Raw genomic sequence first — 26,689 nt, forward strand, 5'->3', positions numbered from 1 at the left:
TTCAACTGATCTCAGGCCCCAGAGAAAATATCTTTAACTTGCAATGTAACTCTTGCCATTAAGACTTTTTAATAGGAAGATCTTTATTCCTCCACAATTGAGCAGCAAAGAGCTTTTCAACACAGTTTATAGAGTGCTTAAAACCTGATGGTGGTAGCACTTCTTATTTTTAAAGAATCCTCCTTAGGCTTTTCTTTTCTTTTTTTAATGTACAGGGAAAGAATTATAAGGATAGCTTTTCATTTAGGCCAAATTCTTCTTCATCTTAAAGTTTTTAACAGAGCTTGGTATATACTAGCCATTGAACATATTTCTTAGTGAATAAGTGAATAGTTTAAAATAGATGAACGTTTAAAAACAATACCATTTAGCTTAGGTGGCAGAAACAACAGGAAGTAGGAATCCTTCCTTTGATGTTTTAGGTTGATCCTTAAAATTTGGCATTTGCTCCCAATTTTTTTTGTCCATATGGTCGAATCAGACAAGGTGTCAGAACACACAGGTTCTGGTTCTGGGTCCACGAGCCCTTGGGCTGGTCACTTCACTTCTGAGCCCTCCACCTCCTCATCAGTTAGGAGAATAAATTACATCATCTCTACACTTCGTTTTAGCTCAAAATTCTGTCATTTATAAGCCCTAGCCTATCACAATTTTATACTAAAAAAATAGACAAATTTGACTTCATCAAAATTAAAAACTTGTGGGCTGGCCCGGTGGCATCATGGTTAAGTTCCCAGCTGTGAACCTACACACCGCTCACCAAGCCATGCTGTGGTGGCGTCCCACATACAAAATAGAGGAAGATTGGCACAGATGTTAGCTGAGGGACAATCTTCCTCAGGAAAAAAATAATAAAATAAAATAAAATAAAAACTTGCACATCTAGGGGCACCTCTGCCCAGAGTGGAGGAGATGGCGGGAACTGAGGGTTTAAATAAGCAGGTTAATGTTAAAAGTGAGGACAGCTCTGGAGGAAATCATGTGGATGATGGGATTAGGGAGGTCTCAGTCCATTCTGGCTGCTGTAACAAAAATACCACAGACTGAGTATCTTAAATAACAAATTTATTTCTCACAGTCCTGGAGGCTGGGAGTCGGAAATCAACGTGCCGGCAGATTCAGTGTCCGGCGGTTACTTCCTGGTGCATGGACAGCCTTCCTCACACTGCATTCTCACGTGGCAAGAGGGGTGAGGGGCTCTCTGGGGTCTCTTTCCTAAGGACTCTACTCCCATTCATGGGGCTCCACTCTCATGACATAATCACCTCCCAAAGGGCCCACCTCCAAATACCATCACACTGGGGATCAGGTTTCAACAACTGGGTTCTAGGGGGACACTAACATTCAGTCTAGAGCTGGGAGCTCTCAGGAAAGCCACCCTGAGGAGCTGACCTCTGAGCTGTGACCTGCAGGAAGAAGAGCGGCATGGGAAAGGCCAGCAGGGGCTCATCTACAGGTCAAATCCATAGGTTCAGGTATTTAAAAAAACTCTTCTTCCAGAGCTGAGAAGTGTCACGGAGACAAGCAGTCAATACTTGGCCGCAATGAGCTCGTGTGGACTCATCCTGCCCCCAGATGATTCCAGACTTTGACCTGGGAAATAACCCTGGGCTGGGATAACTGTGCTCTGAGAGGACACTTTAAAGGAATTCTCCTCCCGACTGAAGACGGTGCTTGTTATGCTGTGGCCATCTCTCTCTTTGCAGAAGCCTGTTCCCTCTTCCATTTCCTAACCTCATAGCTGGTAAAATGGAATTCCGTTTAGCAATTAAAACAAAAAACCAGACATGACACTATCTCAGTTAAAATAAAAAGTTTAATAAAAGCATCAAAAACTATGCTAATGAGGAAGACAAAATTAGGTATTATGCAGACTTATAAACAAAGTGCTATTATTTTTACATTTCAAATAAATCATGATTACAAAATTATAAAATATCAACATGTGTGAGGAAAGAATTAGCATTTTTTTCAGGGATTTACTATTTAAAGGTGTTTTTAAGGTGCTACAGTTTAAGGCATTACGTTTAAGAGTTTAATTAACATCTGATTTCAACATAATCTCACAGAACAGTTTTTTTCTCAAGTAAGCTGCAAACTTTTTGGTAGTAATGCTGAAAATACACGTACAAATTAAAGAGTAATAAACTTGCTAGTGCAAAGTTATTAGTGCAATTGAAAAGCATATGAAATTCCAGATCAGGAAGAAACTCTCCTGTGCAAGGAGCGGTGTGATCCACACACAGCTCAGCTCATCTAGAATCTAGACAGCAACGTCTCCATTCACTCACAGTTCCTAGGCATTTAGTTTATTCATTTTTCTTTCCTAATTAACAGAAGTCCTCGAAGCACCTGAAGATTAGCCTGTATTTCCTTTATCTATACTGAAAATGCAGAGGGTGGACTCCTCGGGGATCAAGCGGTGGCAGGACAGAGAAGCGGTTCAGAACGAACTGTCCAGTCGCAAAGGTGGGGAGGTTTGAATGCACAATGTACCTTTCAACTGTGTGCCTTCCCTTCTCTAAGCCTCAGCTTCATCAGCTACAATACAGCATCCTCTGGATAGAGTTTCTCTAAAAATTAGGTCATCATACAAGTAAAGCACTAAGTATGGTGCCAGCATGAGGAAGGGCTCAAAAGTCGAGCTGCTCATGTGACTATCATGATTACATCTCCATAAGGAGCACCCTGGGACCATAAAGGAAGGGCTAGTCATTTTTGGAGCATGATCTCTCTGGGGGAAATACTGGTGTACCAGGCAAGACAATTCTTCATTGTATAGGACTGGTCAGTCATTCAGCATCCTGGCCTCACAGCAGCAAAAGGCCAGGAGCTCGGCCATCATTGTGATAACCAAAAATACACCCCCACATTTCCAAACACCCCCTGAAAGGAGTCATTACCTTTTTTGAGAACCGCTCTTTGAGAGGGACCTTCTTCATTAGAAAGGATTCAGTTCTCCTCATAAGAATAAGAATGCCTTCTTGTCTTTGGGAGTATTCAAGGATGACAGACCTTAGGCCGGTGGCAGGGAGAATAGGAAAGGAATGTTCAGTACGGTTGGAATCCTTTCCTGGTAGATCCCAGGATCAAAATTCCCGAGTTCACTGTGCAGGGCTCAAGTCGAAAGCCAGAGCGACATCTTTGCAAGTAAACCCAGCAGAAGGAACTGTGCCCTGAAGCCACTTCTTCAGTAGGCTCACTGCTCACGTAGTTGAAGTAGACATGTGAATTCAGAAAATAACCTTTCCTCAGCATCCTAAACAAGGCTCCACTTCATCCCACGTCTACAAAAAGCAAAACCTAAAATAATAAACAAAAAGACCACAATAACAAAACGAGCCCCCCAAAGTGACATAGGATCTGTGCCAAGAAAAGCTCCGATTCCTTATAACGTAAACCACATCCATCTCTGACCACACATTCAAGTCTGAACGCCACCGTCACACTGTCACGCGTATGAACAGGGAGGTCTTCCTTCTACTCCTGAATCTGTTCTCCAGAGCTTGACAGTGTTTCGTCAGTCAGAAGGGATATGGGGTATTTGACCTTCATTAGTGCTGAGGCACAGAGAGAAGGTAATTTTTGTTACCCTCATTTCACACAGGGAATGACTGAGGCACTGAGATGAGAAGAAATGCCCAGTGAGGGAGGCCACTGGGCATGAACTCCAGATGCCCTGCTCCCGGTCCAGTGCTTTTGTCCTCACCCCCTGAGTCACAGACACACACTACTGAAGCGGCTGAAGTATCTCTGAGGAACCCCCTCGACGAAAGCTCCCACACGCTCCCCGCCGCCCCCCCCCCCCCAATCTGAGCCTAACACGGGTCCACTGTCAACTGCACAAGGAAAGAGGTGCTTAGAAGGACACCAGTTTACACTCTGTTTACCATCTCTTCTTGGGGATCTTCTTTATCTCTTTGAAATGATTACATTAAATGGATGTGGGGCTAAAGTGAGACCGTATCTTCCAGTCAGGAGGGGCGTCTCAGAATCCTTAGGTAAAGCAAACTTGAAACTCTGGATTAGGCTCGCAAACATGAGGAATAATTCCATCTTGGCCAGTTGCTCTCCCATACACACCCGCTTCCCTAAAAATGAGATCAGAGCAAAAGTGATGATTATGACACCATCCCTATTCCTATGTCAAAAGGAGAAATTTATATTAAATTTGTTATGTATTAAATTGTTTCAAATACAGATAGAGTCTTAAAATAAAATTGCCACATATACCACATGCCCTCCCACAGTATATTCTGATCAGAATTTTTACATACCAAGTTCACAATTTAACTCCTACTCATAACAATGTACTCTCCTCCTGAACAGGAAATAGTGACAGACTCGATGTCTCTCCATACCTACTTCTCTCTTTCCTTGCAAGATTAGGGAGAAAGTGAGTCAGATGAGAAGCTCTGGAGCATTGCTTTTCTACAGAAAGAATCCTACATGGCTAATCTCAGAACCTAAAGGAGGGACTGGTGAGAATAGGGAACCCAGCCTGTCACCCAACAGCCCAGCAGGACAGGAGCTGCCCTTCACCCCAACAGTCACCTGGGCAGCTCAGAAAGGAGGATGTCTACTCAAAGTTAAGGATTTAAAGCCAGTTGCTTTCTTTTTTTTTATTGAGGTCATATTGGCTTATCACATTGTGTAAATTTCAGGTGTACATTATTATATTTCAGTTTCCATGTAGACTGCATCGTGTTCACCATCAATAGTCTGGTTTTCATCTGTCACTGTACATATGGGCCATTTATTCCCCTCTTCTTCTCCTCTGCTAACCAGTAATTTCTGTTCTCTTTGTCCACGTGTTTGTTTATCTTCCACATGAGTGAAATCATAGGATATTGTCTTTCTCTGAATTATTTCACTTAGCATAAAACCCTCAAGCTCTATCCACGTTGTTGCAAATGGCACAATTTTGTCTTTTTTTATGCCTGAGTAGTATTCTATTGCGTGTGTATATATATATGTCACATCTTTATCCATTCATCAGTTGATGGGCACTTGGGTTGCTTCCATCTCTTGGCTATTGTGAATAATGCTGCAATGAACATAGGGGTGCATAAATCTCTTTGAATTTTTCATTTCATGTTCTTTGATAGATACCCAGTAGTGGGATAGCTGGATCATACTGTATTTCTATTTTTAAGTTTTTGAGGAATCTCCATACTGTTTTCCATAGTGGCTGTACCAGTTTGCATTTCCACCAGCAGTGTATGAGGGTTCTCTTTTCTCCACATCCTCTCCAACATTTGTTGTTTCTTGTCTTGTTAAGTATAGCCATTCTGATGGGTGTGAGGTGATATCTCACTGTAGTTTTGATTTGCATTTCCCTAATAATTAGTGATGTTGAAAATCTTCTCATGTAGCTGTTGGCCATCTGTATATCTTCTGTGGAAAAATATCCATATCCTCTGCCCATTTTTCAATCAGGTTGTTCATTTTTTTGTTGTTGAGTTGTATGAGTTCTTTATACATTTTGGAAATTAATCCCTTCTTGGATATACGATCTGCAAATATTTTTTACCAGTTAGTGGGTTGTCTTTTTGTTTTGTTGATGGTTTCCTTTGCCTTGAAGAATCTTTTTAGTCTGATGTGGTCCCATTTGTTTATTTTTTCTTTTGTTTCCCTTGCCTGAGTAGACATGGTATTTGAAAAGGTACTGCTAAGACTGATGTCAAAGAGTGTACTGCCTATATTTTATTCTAGGACTTTTATGATTTCAGGTCTTACGTTCAAGTTTTTAATTCATTTTGAGTTAATTTTTGTGAATGGTGTAAGATAATGGTCTACTTTCATTCTTTTGCACATGGCTGTCCAGTTTTCCAAACACATTTAAGAGACTTTCCTTTCTCCATTGTACATTCTTGGCTTTTCTGTCAAAGATTAGCTGTCCATAGATCTGTGGTTTTACTTTTGGGCTTTCTATTCTGTTCCCTTGATCTGTGTGTCTGTTTTTGTGCCAGTACTATGCTGTTTTGATTACTATAGCTTTGTAGTATATTTTGAAGTCAGAGAGTGTGAAACCTCCAGCTTTGTTCTTTTTTCTCAGGATTGCTTTGGCTATTTGGGTTCTTTTGTTGTTGCATATATATTTTAGGATTCTTAGTTCTAGTTCTGTGAAGAATGTCATTGGGATTCTGATTAGGATTGCATTCAATCTGTAGATTGCTTTAGGTAATATGGGCATTTTAACTATGTTTATTCTTCCAATCCATGAGCATGAATATTTTTCCATTTCTTTATATCTTCTTCCATTTCTTTCCATAATGTCTTATAGTTTTCAGTGTATAGGTCTTTCACTTCCTTGGTTAAATTTATTCCTAGGTATTTTATTCTTTTTGTTGCGGTGGTAAATAGGATTGTATTCTTGACTTCTCTTTCTGCTAATTCGTTATTAATGTGTAGAAATGCAACTGATTTTTGTATGTTGATTTTAGATGTACAGCAACTTTGCTGTAGTTGATTATTTCTAATAGTTTTCTGGTGGATTCTTCACGGTTTTCTATATAGAGAGTCATGTCATTTGCAAAGAGTGAGAGTTTTACTTCTTCCTTTCCAGTTTGGATCCCTTTTATTTCTTTTTCTTGCCTAATTTCTCTGGCTAAAACTCCCAGTACTATGTTGAATAAGAGTGGCACATGTGGGCACCCCTGTCTTGTTCCTGTTCTCACAGGAATGGCTTTCAGTTTTCCACCATTAAGTGTAGGTTGGCTGGGGGGTTCTCATATATGGTCTTTATTGTGTTGAGGTATTTTCCTTCTGTATCCATTTTGTTGAGAGTTTTTGTCACAAATGGATGTTGGATCTTGTCAAATGCTTTCTCTGCATCTATTGAGATGATCATGTGATTTCCATTCCTCATTTTGTTAATGTGGTGTATCATATTGATTGATTTGCAGATGTTGAACCATCCCTGCATCTCTGGAATAAATCCCAAGTGATCATGGTGTATGTGCCTTTTAGAGTATTATTGTATTCAACTCACGAATATTTTGTTGAGGATTTTTGCATCTATGTTTGTCAGCGATATTGGCCTGTAATTTTCCTTTTTTGTGTTGTACTTGTCTGGTTTTGGTATCAGGGTAATTTTGGCCTCATAAAATGAGTTAGGAAGCATCCTGTCCTCTTCAATTTTTGGAATAATTTGAGAAGGACAGGAATTAAATCTTCTTTGAATGTTTGGTAGAACTCACCAGAGAAGTTGTCTGGTCCTGGACTTTTGTTTTTTGGGAAGTTTTTGATTACTGTTTGAATCTTTTTGCTTGTGGTTGGTCTATTCAGATTCTCTATTTCTTCTTGATTCAGTTTTGAGAGGTTGTATGATTCTAAGAATTTATCCATTTCTTCTAGGTTACCAAGTTTGTTGGTGTCTAGCTTTTCATAGTGCTCTCTTATAATCCTTTGTATTTCCATGATGCCCACTGTCATTTCTCCTCTTTCATTCTGATTTTATTTGAGTCTTCTTTTTTTTTTTAGTGAGTCTGGCTAATGGCTTGTCAATTTTGTTTATCTTCTCAAAGAACCAGCTCTTAGGTTCATTGATCCTTTCTATTGGTTTTCTTTAGCCTTTATTTTATTTCTGCTCTGACTTTTATTATTTCCTTCCTTCTACTGACTTTGGGCTTTGTCTGGTCTTCTTTTGCTAGTTCCTATAGGTATAGGGTGTGCTTTTTTGAGATTTTTCTTGTTTCTTCAGGTAGGCCTATATTGCTATAAATTTCCCTCTTAGTACCACTTTTGCTGCATCCCATAGGTTTTGGTATGCTCTGTTTTCATTTTCATTTGTCTCCAGGTATTTTTTTATTTCTCATTTGATTTCTTCATTGATCCAATAGCTGTTCAGTAGGATGTTGTTTAGTCTCCACATATTTGTGACTTTACCAGCTCTTTTCTTATAGTTGATTTCTAGTTTCATAGTATTGTGGTCCAAAAAGATGCTTGACATTTCAATCCTCTTAAATTTACTGAGGCTTGCCTTGTTTCCCAACATATGGTCTATCTTTGAGAATGTTCTATGTGCACTTGAGAAGAATGTGTATTCTGCTATTTTTGGACGGAATGTTCTGAATACATCTATTAAGCCCATCTGACCTAGTGTTTCATTTAAGGTCACTGGTTCCTTGTTGACTTTCTGACTGCATGTATGCATGACATTTCTGACTGCATGACATTGATGTAAGTGGAGTGTTAAGGTTCGCTACTATTACTGTGTTGTTGTTAATTTCTCCCTTTAGGTCTGTTAATGGTTGCTTTATATACTTTGGTGCTCCTGTGTTAGGTGCACATATATTAATAAGTGTTATGTCTTCTTGGTGGAATGTCTCTTTCATCATTATATACTGCTTATCTTTGTCTCTTTTTATCTTTTTAATCCTGAAGTCTGCTTTGTTTGATATAAGTATGGCCATACTTGCTTTCTTTTGTTTGCCATTTGCTTGGAGTATCATCTCCCATCCCTTCACTCTAAGCCTGTTTGTCTTTAGAGCTGTGTTTCCTGGAGGCAGTATATTGTTGGGTCTTGTTTTTTTTTAATCCATCCAGGCTTCTGTGTTTTTTTATTGGAGAATTTAATCCATTTAGCTTTAGAGTGGTTATTGATATATGAGGGCTTAAAACTGCCATTTTATCTCGTTTTCTGGGTGTTCTATATTTCCATTTTTTCTTTCCTTGTATTTCTGTCTGCCATTTCAGTTTGGTGGTTTTCTGTGATGACTTTCTCAGTTTTCTCTTTATTTATGATTTGTGACCATGCTCTGATTTTCTGTTTTGTGGTTACCATGAGGTTTGTATAAAAGATCTCATAGATCAAGCAGTCCTTATTCTGATAGCCTCTTCTCTCCGTTAGCCTATGCAGGTTCCATCCTTTTCCTCCTCCCCTTCTATGTTTTTGTTGTCATAAATTATTCTTTTGTATTGTGAGTTTGTGACTAAACTGAAGTGTTTATAGTTATTTTTGATGCTTTCTTTCCATTTATCCTTTATGTTACAATTGTTTGCTAACCTATTCTGATTAGAGCTGCAATTTTCTGATTTTGTCTATTTATCTTCTTGCTCAAGGCTTTGAAGACCTTTGCCTTTCTGTTTCAGGTAAGAGAGCTCTGTTCAACACTTCTTGTAGGGAAGGTCTGGTGGCAATGAACTTCCTCAATTTTTTTTTTCATCTGAGAAAGGTTTTATTTCTCCATCACATCTGAAGGATAATTTTGCTGGATAGAGTATTCTTGGCTGACAGTTTTTGTCTTTCAGTATTTTGAATATATCATTCCACTCTCTCATAGCCTGTAAGGTTTCTGCTGAGAAATCCACTGAAAGCCTGATGAGGGTTCTCTCTTGCCCTTAGTATTTTTTCTTTGTCATTGACTTTTGACAGTTTTAACATTACATGCTTTGGAGAAGGTCTTTTTGCACTGATGTAATTAGGAGTTCTACTAGCTTCATGTACCTTCATGTCCAGTTTCTTCCCCAGGTTTGGGAAGTTCTCAGCTATTATTTCTTTGAATAAGCTCTCTGCTCCTTTCTCTCTCTGTCTGCTACTTCTGGGATGCCTATAATCCTTATGTTATTTTTCCTAATTGAGTCAGATATTTCTCTAAGAATTCCTTCATTTTAAAAAAAAATCTTAGTTTTCACTCCTCGTCCACCTGAATCATTTCTATGTTACTATTTTTGAGCTCACTAATTCTCTCCTCCATAAGGTCTACTCTATTTTTAATGCTTTCTACATTATTTTTGTCTCATTAAATATGTTCTTCATATCCAGAGTTTGTCTGGTTTTTGTCAGAGCTTCAATTTCTTTGGCAAAGTACTCCTTCTGTTCACTAATTTTATTCCTGAGCTCATCAAACTGTCTTTCTGAGTTTTCTTGTAACTCATTGAGTCTCTTTATGACAGTTGTTTTGAATTTTCTGTCAGTTAGATTGTAGTCTTCTGTGACTTCAGGTTTGTTTTCTGGAGAGTTGTCATTTTCCTTTTGTTCTGCTGTGTTACTGTTCTTTATAGTGTTTGAGGAACTGATCCTCTGCCAGCACATCTGTGGTAGTCATCACCTTTTCTTATTTGGGTATGGCTTTGGTTACTTTGGCTCCGGTCGCCTGGTCTCGTGATCTTCCACTGGCTCTCCACAGGCTCAGATGCTGCTGTCCTGTGCACCACCTGTGCTGCTGTTCCCCAGCTGTCTGGGGGTGCTGGATGCACTGCTGCCAGGAGTGCTGGGTTCACGGGTGTCAGTCACTGGCAGGAATTTGGGGAACCAGGAACTTGTATGTAGCCCCCACTGCTGGTAGAGTTGGTGTTGAAGGTGCCACCACTGGGGGCTGGGTACTCCTGTCCCCTCTTCTCAGTTGCATGGGTCAGCCTGCTACCACTGCTGCTGCCCCACTGACTGTTACAGGACAGGGCATCCCCAGGAGTATTGGCACACATGGGGCCAGGCTGCCCTTGCCTCCACTCACAGGTGTGTGGGCTGCTGCATGAGGATCCATGCCCTGGATAGCTGACACTGGAAGTCTGGGAGGGGGCTGCCCCCCTAGTTCCACTGCTTTTCGGGGGTCCAGTCTGCCCACCGTCAGATGTATAGCTGCCTGAATCTCTTAGGCATCCTTGTGCTGTGTAGGGAATCCTATGCTAGTCAATGGATGTCTGTTTGGTTGTAATTCAGAGGGGAGAGACAAAGTGAGCTACTCCCTCCACCATGATGCTGACATCACTCTCCTGGACCTTTAAGATGTTGCAATTCTTTTACACAAATAGATGCATTAGACTTAGGAAATTTTCATCTGGAATACAGCTTTTCTGACTTGACTGACTGCATTAATGTGTGTAATGGATGGCACTCAGCCAGTATACCTAGATGGAAAGGCGGCTGGTCCATCCTCAAGAGGGGGCCAGTATTCAGGGGTGAGTCGCTGAAGCTAGAGATGAAATGCAGACCCCAGGGAGGAGGCAAAGTCCTGCTCCTAACCCCTCATTTTGTTTTTCAAACCTGAAACGAACATAGCGGAGATGCAGTATCTACATTTTCTCTTATATTTGCTTGCCAAGAAATAAACATTTTTAAAACAATATCACGAAATAGTAAAAGATACTTTTAGTGCTACTTCTTTTTTTATTATGCCATTAAAAAAGTAAAAGTTTAACTGACCTATCCCAAAAGGAATAAAAGCTTCTTTTTTAACAAGTTGTCCTTGATCATCCAGAAATCGATTAGGATGGAACTCATCAGGTTCCTCCCAAATGGCTGGGTCTCTGTGGACTGACCACAGGTTGGGTAGAACCACTGTGCCTTTAGGAATGGTGTACCCCTGGAGCACTGAAACAAAAACACAATGTCATGCAAATGCTTCTACCAACAGTTCTCCCTGAACATCACGATCAAAAAAATATCTAGTCACATACCTAGCATCTTAATTTGCTGAGACTAAACTTTGAGGGATCTGAGGGCAGGGCCAAGACCTTGTCAACTGGTGTCCTCTCCATGCCTTCCCAGGACCCAGCCTGAGACAGGGCACAGGAGGGGCTCTGATGGCTGTTGAGTTAATAAATTAAGTCAAACCATGAAAACATTATAATTAAGAGAAAACACTAAAACAGAAATCATAGGGCATTCCACATAAACTTTCCCAAAGAATTACAAATTCCTAATACTTGTACAAAACTTTAGAGTTCACAGTCTTTTATGTCTACACAACAATATGAGGAGGAAGGCAGAATAAGGTAAAGGGATGTACAGGGAAGCCAATACTGGCTCTTACAGCTGACAAGTTAATATGCACTTTAAGTAACACCCAGAAGACACGCACACACAGTGTTTCTAATTTGCACTGAGACACTGTGAAGTGATCCAGTGTGATTTATCAGTGACTTCCTCCCACAGCTGTCGTATACCTAGATTAAAGCCCATTCATTACATCCTGGGTGTCTGAAGAGGAGGTAAATTCCCTGTTCTGGGGGATGTTGAGGGAGTCTGGGGGGGCTGTACGGCAAGCACGTGACCAGATGGACACAGCTCACTGTAGGTGTGAGTTTGAAGAGGTGCCTTACAGATGGGCAATTCTGCTTCCGTGGCAGTTCCACCTCAGCTGCAGAACTGTGAAAACCGAAGTAGGATAATTCCCAGTTAGAATCCTTAATTCCATGTTTAGACTAGCTCTTCTGACCTCCACGGAGAGGAGTGAGAGGGGCCCTTTTTAATTCTGGAGACTTTCTTCTGCCAGTGCAGCCACCTTAAATGGCAGCATGTGTGTGCCCAGCATCGGTGTGCACACTCTGAAGGCTGGGGGGCTGTTAACAACACACGCCATGCTGGAACGCCAGTGCAGGGAGCATGGATGACTGAGGGTGGAAGCCTCTGCTGCAGGTTGATTATCCACGACACAATGCAAACCCTCAGAAAGCTCGTGCTAGGCGGCAGCCACCACATGCTCCCCTCAGCATCTCTGGATCAAGGGCAGTGCTTCCCTCAGGGACGTTCTAAGGAGGAAAAGCCTGGACTTGCCTGTTGTCTCCGAGGTCATATGAGGAATGGAGAGCGGCACCACCACAGTCAGCCTCTGCACCTCCATGATAGTGGCTTCTGTGTAGGGCATCTGGGCCTTGTCCGTGAGGGAAGGGGCTCGGTCAGGACCAACGACCCTTTCAATTTCTTCGTGAACCTTTTCTATACACAAAAATGAAAGACTCAACCAGAGATGAGGCAGGAAAGCTGAGACTGCCCTCCTGTGCACACTTCCCACCACCACATACACACCACTGGTGCGTTGGTGGGAGGCCTGACTCAGCCTCAGTGGAGTGAAGCATTGGTCAGATATGCCAAGTAGAGGGGGCTAGCCAGGGACCCTGTACCACCCTGCGATGCAGAGGGAGGAGAGCAGAACAGATGCAGGGCAAAGGAGAAAGCACCCTGGATTCAGGGGCACTCTGAATCATTCTCTCACATGAACACTGCATTGACTCGCTAAGCTTTTATATGTAAGAATGTGCACTAGCCCAATATGGTGCCCAAAGGTCCCTGCCTCTCAGTGTTCACATCCTTGCTCAGTCCCCTCCCACTGTGCAGAACGTTGGTTTATGTGACCAACAGAATCAGGGAGAAGTGATGGCATGTCAGTTCTGAGCTTAGGTTATAAGCCACTGTGGCTCCCATCTTGGCCCCTCAATCTCTCTTGGGTCACTTGCTTTGGGGTAAGGCAGCTGCCAAGTCAAGCAGCCCTTTGGAAAGGTCCAAATGGTAAGCCTGCAGCTGACACTCATGTGGATGAGCCCTCTTGGGAGTGGATCCTCCATCCCAGGCAAGTCTATAGATGACTACAGCCCCAGCCAACATCTTGACTACAACCTCACGAGAAATCCTAAGCCAGACCATCCAGGCGTGGCTGCTCTTGGACTCCTGATCCTTAGAAACTATGTGAGATAATAAAGGATGGCTGCTTTAAGTTGCTAAATTTTGGGCTAATCTGTTACTCAGCACTAGTTAATACAAGGAAGCACAATCCTATGAGAGCAAGCAGAAAATAGTCCCTCAAAGATGTCCACACCCTAATCCCCCAGAAGCTGTGACTATGCTACCTTACACAACAGAAGGGACTCTGCAGATGTGATTAAAGACTTTGAGATGGGGGAGATGATCCTGCATTTTCCGGGTGTGCCCAATCGAAGTACATGGGTTCTAAATTTGGAGAACTTTTCCCAGTTTAGAGTCAGAGGGAGATGTGACTATGGGGAAATGGTCAGAGAGATGTAAGATTGCTGGCTTTGAGGATGGAGGAAGGGGACCGCCAGCCACGGAAGCTGGAAATGGCGAGGAAATGGATTCTCCTACGGAGCCTCCAGAAAGGAAGGCAGCCCAGTGAACCCCACATCAGACTTCTAGTGTGTAGAACTGTAACACAGCAAATCTGTGTTGTTTTAAGTCAGTAAATTTGTGGTTATTTGTTATAGGAGCAATAGAACACTAGTGCACTATCCTCGTCTGTATTCTCCCACTATGAACTGCCACTGACGTTCACCACCTATTGGTATGGATGTAGTGGAAATAGCTGTGTGATCTTGTGAAAGTCACATTACTTCTCTGGGCCTCTGTTCTCCATTTTCAAAACAAGATGAATAGGTTCAGATGATCCTTATGATTCCCTTCAGTTCTAAAATGTTATTCTTGGGGCCGGCTCTGTGGCCGAGAGTGGGTAAGTTTGCGCACTCTGCTGCGGCGGCCCAGGGTTCGGATCCTGAGCGCGGACATGGCACTGCTCGTCAGGCCACGTTGAGGTGGTGTCTGCATCCCACAACTAGAAGGACATGCAACTAAGATATATAACTGTGTACAGGGGGTTTGGGGAGATAAAGCAGAAAAAAAAAAAAAAGATTGGCAATGGTTGTTAGCCCAGGTGCCAATCTTTGAAAAAAAAAAATGTTATTCTTCTCTAAAGTTCTTTCTTCATCTTAGATTTTACACAGAATCAGACTTATAGAGATTTAAAACATGGGCAAGCAAGTTATGACATTAGTCCCACTGTCTAGAAATTTGGAGTTTCACCGTAAGCAGCTTAACAACTCCCTATGAGATGCAAGTATTTCTTTTTTTTTTCCCAGCCTGAAGACATTGCTTAGTGTTGGGAGCCACAGGACCACTAAGGTTGCTGATCCCGATTTTAATAACCTGGTTTTGTGATGAATAAAGGAAACATCCATCAATTACCTTGCACCTCGGGGTTCAGTGACATATACAGAAGGCACCAAAGCAGAGAGTTAGTTGTGGTATCAGTCCCAGCAAAGAAGAGATCCCCAATGATGTAAAATAAGTAATCTTCATTAAAACTACTATCGCTGTTACTTTTCCTCTCCTCCTCCATGTGGAGAAGGTACATGTCTATGAAGTCTCGAGGGTTCTCTACATCCAGAGACTCTCGATGGTCTTTGATGATTTTTTTAAGGAAAGTGGTTATATCCTTTTCAATTTGTCTTAATTCCTTAAACGGTCCAAAGGGGAGGTAATAAAGCCAGGAGCATATGTTGACCAGGAGGAGCTGGGTGTTCAAACAGATTTCCAACGCTCGTGACATAAGATCCAGCATTTTCTTAAACTCCGTATCGTTGTAATCAAAGCGCTGGCCGAAGCATAAGGAGCAGATGATGTTAGAGACGGCCTTGCTGACGATGGGGAAAGGGCTGAAGGGGACTGCTCCATGCTTCTGCATTTCCTCTTTCACATATTTGAACTCCTCAATAATCTTGGGCTCCAAGCTAAGCTTTCCCAAGCCAAAATGACGAAGAGTTGAATGAGAGAACTTCCTCTGCTGTCTCCAGACTGGACCATAATGTGCGAATACAATCCCTGCAAAAGGGCACCAGGAGGAGGAGGTGAGAGAGGGCAACCCTGACGGGACTGAGCAGGACCCACCGTGAAGCGTGTGCCGGGTCCTCAAGCCACCTGTGCAAAGCTCATGTGCAGATAAAGATCACCAGCCAAGAATGATTACCAAATTTAGTTATCAAGATAGTATACGTTTCTAATAACCCCTGACGGGACTGAGCAGGACCCACCGCGAAGCGTGTGCCGGGTCCTCAAGCCACCTGTGCAAAGCTCATGTGCAGATAAAGATCACCAGCCAAGAATGATTACCAAATTTAGTTATCAAGATAGTATACGTTTCTAATAACAAAAACCATACCCAATCTGATTAGTAAAATTGGCTATAAAGCTTATTATTTTAGATACTAATTCCTGGTGAAATGAAAAGCAATGAGTTTCCATTTCAAAATCTTATTTTCCTAAGAGTGAATCCAGGCTGAGAAAATATTTCAGGCTGGATACATCCATATTCTAAACATTCTGAACAAAAGGATAAGACTGTACTGAGGGCAGGGACAACATCCGACTGTGCTCACCACTAAAACCCCAGCTTCTGGGCAGTGCTGGGTACACAGGAGGAGCTTGTAAATAGTAGCTGAATAAATCAATAGTCCACCTGGATTAGAACCTTGGCCACCAAAGTTGGGAATTGAATAACTGGGGGGAAATCTGAAATGTCTGTTGTTGGCAGCAGTCCTACTTTAAAAACATCTGAACTCAAGGTCATCCACAACTCATCTTACATGATTCTCATTTATGTTGTAAGTTATACATCTTCCACCATCAAACCCACCAGAATGGCTCCCAGATGTTGCATCAAATTGTTCTCAAATACTCCTTGTTTCCTGTCACCTATTTCATCCTCCTATTTTCCACAATGTGCTATATTGTTTCAGCCAGTACTCCTTCTTTCCCACTTTTAATCAATTTCACTTCTGCTACCTTCAAGGACGTGATCACCCATGTAACAAATATTTCTGAATGCCTACGACGTGCCAGGCACTGGGGTGCTGTGAATACAGCTGAGGATGAAACAAAGACCTTTCTCTGTGGTTAAGTCTTCTCACAATTCTTAACACCTCTATAAAATGACTCCCAAAATAAACCTCTGTGTGGTCAGACGTATCAGACAATTTATCAGTTCCATTTTCCTCCCTGGAGTCTTCCACGGGTCTGCTCAAATCTGCAGTGGTTGCTTTCTAGCCCTCCTGTTCAGGCGTTTTGTGACTTCTGTTTGTCATCAGTTAGGAATTTTCTTAGACTCCTTCTTAGAAGCCATCTCCTGGATTCTACGTCTTCCTCTTCCTTGTTTTACTCCCTTACTTTGCTGAAGCGCGTCCCCTAGTAGCTCCCTGAGAAAGGATGCTATGGGAGACAAATTTCTAAAGATTTTTAGGAAATGTATTTATTGTACCCTTTCCATTCCTCAGAATCTTGAAGACACTGCTAAGAGTGGATTGATAAACCATAAAATATGCACATCTTCAATGTGACCAGACATTGCCAAATTACTCTCCAAAGTGGAGAGTCCACTGCAAGTGTACCCACCACAAGTAAATGAACATCCTCCTTTGTTCCAAATAGCTGCCATCACTTGGTATTTGTCAACGTTTTATTTTTCCCATCAGAGGGCTGAAATGTAGCTCATCTGATTTTAACTCCTTTTCTCTGACTGTTACCAAGCAACGGGCTCATTCTGCTTGCTGCAAGAGCAGCCAAAGAGTCAGGAGGCAAGTCAGTGGAACAGAAAGGGTTTATTCATTTTCACCAGCAAAGACAGAAGATGCTGGACTAACATTCTCAAAGCCCACCTTCCCAGAACAAAGACTCAGGCCAATTAAATAGGGCGGAGTACGTCCAGGCAAGGATGAAACTATTTTAGAACATGGTTTCTTCAGACATCTGGTCTCCTGGTGGGCCTCCAAGGTCTGGCCTCAGTTCCTGATAATCTTCTGTTTTTCCTCTCTTGTAACTGATGTTTCTGTTTTCCCAGAGACTAGACATGTGTCAGATACCAGTTCAAGGCCCCATACCCTGATTTAGCTTAAAGATACTAAGAACAAAGCTAAAGTCTACGTGTAACATAAAGATTATCGTTTAACTTGTTCTGCTTATTTGAGTGGCACCAACATGCTGGGTACCAGTGGGCTGGAGCACGTCTCAGATGGTTATTGGCCAGGTTTCCTGGTCTGTGATTTGCACTTAATTACAGCACAATTTTCTGTTTTTCATATATTCTAGATGCATAGCAGGCACCGTCTCCCATCATGCAAATTGTTTTTTCACTTTTTTAATGCCATTATTTAATAAAATAAGTTTTAAATACAAAGATATTGCATTTGTCAATCTTTTTCTTCATGATTTGTACAGCATGTCTTATTTCAGAAATCTTTCTCTACCATGAGTTCATAAACACATTCTCTATTTTATTGTAAAATTTTTAAATTTTGCTTTGTCAAATTTAAGTCTCTATAATCTACCTGGAATTTACATTTGTGTTAGGTATTCCTACTACTGGGAGGTAGGAATAGAAGACAGCTGCTTTCTCTTCTATCTATCCCCGTATTCTTTGTATTCTTCTATCCCAGTATCCCTACCCACTGGGAAGTAGGAATCCAACTCTTTCCCCCATTTAGGTAACCTCTTGTTCGAGCACCATTTATGGAACAGCCCCTCCTTTTCTCTGTGTTCTGCGCCGCCGCCTCTGGCACACGTTGTCTATACATAGGCAGGTCACTGTAAGGGCGTTCTAGTCTGCTATGTTGGTCTGTTCATCACTGTGTGTGAAGCACTTTGTCTTAACTACTGTTACTTTATAACAAGATAAAAACAGACTTTGTAATAGGTCTTAATATCTAGTAGGGAAGTCACCCCACCACCACCTTGTTCTTTTTCAAAATTGTTTTTGATTATTCTTGGCTCTTCACTCTTCTATAAAACTTTTAATCAGCTTGTCAAGTTCTATTAACAAAGGAGTGCCTTTGGGATTTAGATTGGAACTGCATTTAATTGACAGATTAATTTGAAAATTGACTTCTCTATGATAATTAGACTTGCTTGCAATCCAAGAATAAATCCAACTTTGGTTATGATACTTTTAGGCTTTTTAAAGAACATTGTTTGATGTGGTTTCCTATGTTAAGTTAAAAAAAATTCATATTCATAAATGAAAACGGCCTATAAATTTCCTTTCTCATAAGGTACTTGTCTGGATACACTGGCCTCCAAAAATGAGCTGAGTATGTTCTTTCGCTCTAGAAGAATTTGTCTAAAATTATAACGTCATGTTCCTCTTTTTTCCTTTGAGTTTATTCTTTTGTTCTTTTTTTGGACATATAAACTGGGTCGTCCTACATTAATTTTCAGACTTTTATCCTAATACTTTAAGGCTCTACAATTGCCCATGGGTACCATTGTATCTGCAGACCACAAGTACTGTTTGCTTGTATTTTCATTAGTTTAAGTTTAAAATTTTTTTCTATTATGATTCTCTTTTGCCACCTAGGTTCATTTCTCTTACACTGATTTTTGACATTGATAAGGCTTGCGTTTCAGCCTAGCATGTGACCAATTTTAATAAAATTTCCAAATAGGTTGAGAAGAATTTTTATCCAAGCGATTTTCGGGTAGAGGGTTCTCTATATGTCCAACAGAGAAAGCGTGGTAACTGTTGGAATCAAATCTTCCATATCCTTACCAAATTTTTATCTGCCTGATCTCGCAATGATTCAAATACTTATGTTAAAATATTTTGCTATAATGGTGCAACTGTCAATTTCTTTGTGCAGTTCTGTATGCTTTTGCTACATGTAGATAAATATCACAGCTATATATTTATATCTATATCTATGTATCTGTGTTGTTGGGTACATACATATACAAGATAATACTGTTAGGTACATTCAGGTTTAGGATTATTCTATCTTCCTGGTTAAAAAAAAAAGGCTCCTTCTATCATTGTGTAAAGCTCTCCTTATTCTTAACAATGAAGTCCACCATAAAGTATATTTTGTCAATAACACCTCAGCTTTTCTTTTTTAAGTATTCTCTTGGTATAACTTTTTCCTTTCTTTTACTTTGAACTTTAATGTACCCTTATGTTTGGTGTATGTCTCATTTAAAACAACATATGTTTGGATTTTTTTAACAAGTCCCCCTGGCAATCTGTCTTTTAGCCGGTAAGTTTAGTCCATTTACATTTGATATAATTATTAATCTATTTCTAACACGTTATTTTGAACTTTCTATTTGTCCTGCTGTGTCTACTCTTTCTTTCCTTTCCTTTCTTGCCTCCTTTTGCATTGAAACAGGGTGAATGCTCACCCTGAATTTTGAACATGCTTAAAGTCTAGCTAGGTGGTCAGCAAACTGCAGCCCATGGGCCAAATCTAGCCTGCCACCTCCTTTTATGTGGAGAGAGCTAAGACTATATTTTACACAGTTGGAAAAAAATCTAAAGACTCCTTCATGGTATGTGAAAATCAGATGAAATTCAAATGTCAGGGTCTCTAAAGTTTAACTAGAACACAGCCAGTCAACGAGCTGCCATAACTCATTTACATTTAGTCCATGGCTGCTTTTGCACTAAAATGGCAGAGTAGTTGCAACAGAGGTTGGAGGTGGGAGGAGAACATTTTCTCCACTGGGGTCGAGGCCAAGACCGGCAAATTTCCTTGTTTTCTTTTGCTGGTGGCCAAGTTTTTCGAGTGTTCTTTGTCTAATTCACACTTTCACTCAGAGAGAAGCTCTTCAAGAGTCCCCTCTTCCTCTAGAGGCAACTTTTCGTCTTGCGTGGTGCAAGGCCATCTCTCTGCCCCCCACTCTGCATCCCCGGCTGGTCATGAGGTCACTGAAACCCAAGGTTCTCCAGAACATCCACTTTCTATTTTCTGCACGCATGAGGGTGGTGATAAGGACCTGGTCTAACTGCATTTTATATGCATTTCAAACAACAGCTGTTTTCAGCCCACTGGCTCACCCCAGTCTCCCGTGATCTCTGTACCTCCAATTCCAGAGCCTTTCTGGGTTCTGGGTTCTGCAGGGTAAACTGTCTCACATTCCACTAGCATCCCCCTCTGTAGACACTTCCAGGGGGGTTATCCTCCACTCTGTGAGGTCATTTGCCAATCCTATGCCCACTTTTTGTCCTCAGATGTTGTGGTGCAGAACTGTAGATACTTTCATCATTGATGGAGTCTGTGCTTCTGTTAAAAGTCCCTTTGGCTTGGTGTGTGATTGTCAAAGCCAAAGAAGGAACAGAAATATCTAACCATTCCTGAAACCAGATCTCTCCCTTTGTTTAATAATGCCCTATAAACTATTTCCTAGGCAGCCATAGCTTAATCCCTCTTCCTGTCTTTAACCATGGCCAGGTCATTTCTGTATTCAGCATTCAGAGGCTAAGAGTTGTTGGGCCTCCCTCTCTTTTCTTGGAAAGATATTGTCTCTCACTCTGACTTCAAGATTTGATGCTAATTTTAACTACTGTCTCATTATTTATCACATATAACATTTCTGCTCTGTTCTATTTCTCAGAGAACTTTATTTTTCCTTTGTTAGGTCCTCAGTCTGTATCATCTCACCATCTTTTAAACTACACATTTGTATTTTAGAAATATTTTATCTAGCAAAATGGCCTTCTTCTATTAGTTTTCCCAATATTTATTTAGAGTCTCTTATGTGCCAGATACCAAGGGTGCAGACATTTAAAAGTCCCTGTTCTCAAGATGCTTACAGTCTTGTGAGGAACTGGGTAAACCAACAATTCTAATACACTGTAGTATGTTGCGTTATACTGAAGTTGCATTGTTGGACTATTGTACTGAATGTTGCATGCTGGGTTATATTCAAGTTGCATTGTTGGACTGTATGATGTTGAATGCTGTATGTTGGGTTATACTGAGGTTGCATTGTTGGACTGTATGGTGTTGAATGCTGTATGTTGGGTGGTACTGAGGTTGCATTGTTGGACTGTATGGTGTTGAATGCTGTACGTTGGGTTGTACTGAGGTTGCATTGTTGGACTGTATGGTGTTGAATGCTGTATGTTGGGTGGTACTGAGGTTGCATTGTTGGACTGTATGATGTTGAATGCTGTACGTTGGGTTGTACTGAGGTTGCATTGTTGGACTGTATGGTGTTGAATGCTGTACGTTGGGTTATACTGAGGTTGCATTGTTGGACTGTATGGTGTTGAATGCTGTATGTTGGGTGGTACTGAGGTTGCATTGTTGGACTGTATGGTGTTGAATGCTGCCATGTTGGATTGTTCTGAGGTTGTTTTGTTGTACTATTGTATTGAACGTTGCATGCTGGGTTGTACTGAGGTTGCATTGTTGGACTGTACGGTATTGAAGGCTGCGTGTTGGGTTGTACTGAGGTTGCACAGTTGGATGCATTGTATTGAATGTTGCATGTTGGGAGGTGTATTGAAGGTGCATTGTAGACAGAGGAAGGAGGACCATGTCAGCTGGGGAAGGCAGTACTTCTCAGAAGAGAGGACATCTGAGCGGATATGTCATTTGTACGTAAGGGTGTGTATGAAGGCACCTCTTAGAAAAATAAAGAGCTTAAGCAAAGTCAAAGAGGGTGTTTCAAGAAGGGCTAAACTATCTCCAGGAAGAAATCAGGTTTAGGTAAGGCAAGGAAGTGGAGGGAACCTTCTCAGAAGAGGCTAATATTTGAGCATTAGGGTTTTTGATGATGAGCTGACAGGAATAAAGTGCAAGAAGAGGTGACCAAAGAGACAGTGTCTGAGAACGCCAGGGATGAGAGAGATGGACAGAATTAACGGCCAAGGGTTTCCAAACTTTACAAGTAAGCACCATGTTAAGGAGCCAGAGTGGCTTCGGGTATTAGGAGCGTTTGAAGAGTTCAGTTGTTGGTGTCTTCTGCATTCTCAGCCTGGAAAAGCAAGGGTATGCATGGGTGGACACAAAGAATTCATCTCAAGGGGAGCAGGAACAATGAAAAATAAACATGGCTCCAAAGCAAAAACCAGGGCTCTTTCGGTTGGAAATAACAAAAATAAACCCTCAAGCAAGTTTAGCAAAAAGGCCAATTAGGATGTGTAAACAAAAAACACTAAGAGCCAGGTGTCCCCACCTCAAGGAGGACTAAATGCCCTGGAACTCTTTCCCGCTGAACCTGTTTCTCACTTCTTTCTGCTTGAGTTCATTCCTTCCTACTGCGGACCAGCTGGTCCACGAATCAGGAGCTGTCTTGAACATCTATTCTCCCATTTTCACCACCAGAGAGAAAAGCCCTCTGTTCTTCAGGTCCGACCTGAAAGATGTTAGGGAAGGATTCAAATGCTTTAGTCAGCTGTCCTATAATGATAACAATTTGGGACACCTTCCCTTTATTTTGCGGCTTAAGGTTTCCAAACTAGGTCACAAATATAAATTTTTACCCCAAAACCATGTGAGGATAGATCTGTAGCTATGAGTTCTTGAGTGCTGTGCCCAGCCCACACTAACCACTATTACAAAGAGGGGAGATATTCTGATCCATCCACCTTTGGTCAGCAGTCTAGCCCTCAACTTCTCATGGCAGCCAGGGAGGGGAGTTCATGTGAAGACACGGCATCTCCCGTTTCAACCACAGTTAATGGGTGTGGAAGGTGCTGGAGACCTAAGAAGAGGGTGCCCTTGTCAGAGGAACAGAAGCTGGACAGTTGAGACAAAATCCACATCAAGCCAAATAAGGGGTAGGCTAAACTGACCATCACAGAGGAATACCGCACCGCTGCTAAGAACTTTGCAGGAAAATGTTTAATAATATGGAAATACATTCACAACAATTTAAGGGATAAAAAAATTTAAAGAGTGTGAAGAATATGATTCCACTTTAAGGGTCATAGAATGTTCCTCTTAGTGGGAATCAGGCCCTGTTGACATGAGTATATAACCATTTTAAATACCTATTTTACTGCATTTACTACAAGATTCAGTTACGTTGTTCTCCTCACTCATTTTCAGATTCCCCAGATGAACTTTCATTTTCTATCTTCATTTCCTAATTTCATTTTCCATCTCGTTCTCCTTCAAGATAGTCAGTACTGACTGATCTATCCTGTACTTTCAAAATTTCCTTTGCCTTCCGTTTTTACGGCTTTGCAATTTGCTTTGACTCTTGCTCCAAATCTCTATCAGTCTCTCAAAATTAGAAATGATCTAATTTCTATCAACAGGGAAATAGATAAATCAGCAAAAGGTAGAAGTAGAAAGATACTTTAAATATATGACATATCTAAGTTTTTAAAAACATACCAAATAAAGCTATGTATTGTTTATGAACCTGGAGCAAACCTGAGTGTTGGATAAATGAGTTTATATTGCTCTCTGAACTTTATATTTGGAATATTTTATAATAAAATGCGATGTGCACAAACCTTTTAGAAGTAGACCACACTTAAAGCTCTCCTTTGGAAGCTTTCACTGACTTTGCAAGTTTGTTTCCTATTCCGGCTTCATGAGGATGATGGGCACCGCTAATGTGGAACACCTCCAGCGCCCATCCAGCTTACTGTCGTCTTATGGGCTTAAAAAGAACATCAACTTGTCTAAGCTTGGTATTTGAGAAACTCAAATATAATAAGCCCCCCATCCTGGAACTTTTCGGCAACGCGTTAACACAACTATCTGCAGCCTCTCTATGCACACCACTGTTTATGAAACAGTCACCTCTCTGCTAGATTTTAGTGGCAACGTTGTTAAAAAAATATCTTCTAATAAATATTTAATAATGTATTCGTATGCAGGCATTCCTTCATTTCTTGACTATCTACTCTGTGTCCATTAGTTGGGATACAGTAGTTAACAAGATGAATACAATCTTTGCCCTCATGGAGCTCACATTCCAGGGGTAGGTGGGGTTGGTAACAGGTGAAACACTTTCAAAGCGCTTACTGAGTGAAATATGAATGACACAAAGTAAGTTGTGGTACTGGGAAGAGTTCAAAACAGGACTGGAAGGTGTCAACTGGCCTGAGGGATGACAAGGAGTCAGTCAAGTAACAGGTTATTCCAGGCCCAAGGACGACAAACCCAGCAGCCTGAGGCAACCACAAGCTCCAGGAATCAGTATGTCTAGAGCAGCTGAAATGCACAAGTAAAGGGAGAGTGGAAAGAGATAAAGTCAGTAAGGCAGGAAGGCCCAGACTCTTCAGGGCATAGCAGGTCAAGCACCGAGATGGGAGCAACTGGTCTCAGCTGAGGAGTGACAGGGTTTGATTCATGATTTTTTTTTTTTTTTTTTTTTTGGTGAGGAAGATTGTCCCTGAGCTAACATCTGTGCCAATCTTCTCCATTTTGTATGTGGGATGCCTCCACAGGATGGCCTGATGAGCAGCGTGTAAGTCCGTGGATTCATGATTTTTTAAAGCGATCCCTTTGGCTGCTGTGTGGATAAGAGTGGAGCAGGAGCAAGCGGGTAATTAAGAGGCTTCTGAAGTAGATGAGAAAGGGTGGTAGCGTGGATGAGGGCGCCGACAAGGGAGATGGAGAGAAATGGCTGGACGCAGAGCTCCCGTCCGCCGCAGGAACTGACAAGATGCGTCGACTCTGGTAGGGGATGAGCTCAAACAGCGGTATCTTAGAGGGCAGCTCCCCTCTACCTGAGGGTAGAGAAGTATGTCAGGGAGCACGTTGTCAAAGAGGTGACGTTTAAGCAGGTATGAAAATACAGAAAATAACAAGTGGTGGTGAGGGTGTGGACAAATCGGAACCTTTGTTAGTGCTGGCGAGAACACAAAAGAGTGCAGCGGCTGTGGAAAATGGTATGGCATCACTCAAAAAATTCGCCAGAATTCCCACATGACCCACCACTTCTGGGTATATACCCCAAAGAACTGAAAGCAGCGACTTGAGCAGACATTTGCAGACGTACCATGTTCCTAACAGCATTTTTCACAACAGCCAAAAGGCGGAAGCCCCCAAGTGTCCATCACAGGACAAAAGGCCGAACACGACGAAGGCACTTCCCACACACGCCACCACCTGGATGAACCTTAAAACACTATGCCGAGTGAGACGTGCCAGTCCTCCGAGATGCCAGGCTGGTGGTGAGGACCCACCTCCAGGCCCAAGGTGACAAAGTCAGGTCGCCTCCGTTTGGATGAGCGCAGTGAAGGAACGTCCTAGGGTCATGAGACGGGTTCACAAGGGCAACTCGCTCCCCCGGAGACGCTCCCCGAGGGAAGGACTAAGTTCAAATTCACACCCGCCTGCGAGAGGCAGCAGTGACTCAGACAGAGCCCTCCGGGACCAGCCGATAAGACGAGGGGAAGGCTGATAAAGAAAGGGCAAAAGGCGAGAACGGAGCGGAGTTCGGGAAGGGGCAAGGGCGACTCCCCCAGGGGCACCCCGCTCCCGGCCCGGAGTCCCCGAGCCGCACGCAGCCCGGGCATGGGGTCTGCCGACCGGCCCCCGCCATGTTTCCCGGACTCCCCACCTCGCGGGAAAGCGCCCTCCTACAGTCTTGCGCTCGAAACTCAGAAGGAGACCAGAACATCCCTCCTTCCCTCTAGCTCGGCCCCAGCCCTCCCCGGGACAGAGGCGGCGAGCGAGGCTGCCGTGCGGGCGGGCCAGGACGCCCCCGGACGGACGGGACCCCGCCGACCCCCACTGCCCGCCCTCCACCCCCGGGGGCCCGCTTCCGACCGTGCACCGCGACCGCGACACGACTCCGCCGCCGCTGCTGCTCGCGGGGATCCTGCGGCGCGGAGGGAAGGCGCCCCGCCCTCGGGCGCAGGGATGCGGGCGGGCGCGGGGGTCCCCGCGGCCCCAGGCCCGGCTCACCCTTCTCCTTGGTGACGAGGGACACGAGCGGCATGCGCGGGCGGTCGCTGAAGACCGCGGCCTGCTGCACGAGCGCCTGGCGCACGCTGCGGAAGTCGTTGAGGACCACCACCAGGTGCGGGCCGAGCGAGAAGCTGAACACGCTGCCGTACTCGCGGGCCAGGCCGGCCAGCAGGCGCGGCGGGCCCACGGCGGCGTCCGCCCCGGCCGCGCGGCGGTGCAGCCAGCTCCCCCGGCGCAGGCGCGGCGGCAGCAGCGCGAAGCCGAAGTTGCCCAGCACGGGCCAGGGCGTGGGCCCCGGCGGCAGGCCCCGCGCGCGCCGCCGCCGCCGCAGCCAGGCCCAGGCGAGCAGCGCGGCCAGGCCGAGCAGCAGCACCTCCGCGGGGCCCATGGCCGGGCCTGTCGGGTGCCCGCGGGGCCGAGCGCCGCCGCCCCGCGCTGGGGGAGGAGGGCCCCGGCGCCGATTGGCCGCATCTCCCGCGCGCTCCAATCCGCGCCGCCCGGGCCCCGCGCGCTCCAATCCGCGCCGCCCGGGCGG

General features: G+C 43.1%; 1 protein-coding gene and 1 long non-coding RNA gene across 2 annotated transcripts; both read right to left on the minus strand.

Annotated features, from left to right (window-relative positions):
• Window positions 1-1,798: 1,798 nt before the first annotated feature.
• CYP2U1 (cytochrome P450 family 2 subfamily U member 1) lies at window positions 1,799-26,641 on the minus strand. Its single transcript, XM_023636764.2, has 6 exons — window positions 26,152-26,641; window positions 14,699-15,334; window positions 12,503-12,664; window positions 11,150-11,317; window positions 3,891-4,091; window positions 1,799-3,303 (listed from the first exon to the last, which is right to left on the minus strand). The coding sequence occupies exons 1-5, from the start codon at window positions 26,540-26,542 to the stop codon at window positions 3,913-3,915; spliced, it is 1,536 nt and encodes a 511-aa protein (XP_023492532.2). The 5' UTR covers window positions 26,543-26,641; the 3' UTR covers window positions 1,799-3,303; window positions 3,891-3,912.
• On the minus strand, window positions 23,726-25,368 carry LOC138923305 (uncharacterized). Its single transcript, XR_011436777.1, has 2 exons — window positions 25,241-25,368; window positions 23,726-23,893 (listed from the first exon to the last, which is right to left on the minus strand). It is a non-coding gene; the product is annotated as an uncharacterized lncRNA (long non-coding RNA).
• Window positions 26,642-26,689: the final 48 nt, after the last annotated feature.

Source organism: Equus caballus, chromosome 2 (assembly GCF_041296265.1).
Source record: "Equus caballus isolate H_3958 breed thoroughbred chromosome 2, TB-T2T, whole genome shotgun sequence".
Lineage (NCBI taxonomy): Eukaryota > Metazoa > Chordata > Mammalia > Perissodactyla > Equidae > Equus > Equus caballus.

Excerpts from the sequence above, each read along its gene's own strand:
- CYP2U1 (XM_023636764.2), bottom strand. The coding sequence starts at position 26,542 with ATGGGCCCCGCGGAGGTGCTGCTGCTCGGCCTGGCCGCGCTGCTCGCC. Across the intron at positions 11,318-12,502 it reads TATGACCTCGGAGACAACAG|TGCTCCAGGGGTACACCATT; the intron begins GCAAGTCCAGGC and ends TTTTTGTTTCAG. Across the intron at positions 4,092-11,149 it reads TTTTATTCCTTTTGGGATAG|GGAAGCGGGTGTGTATGGGA; the intron begins GTCAGTTAAACT and ends TCTCATTTTTAG.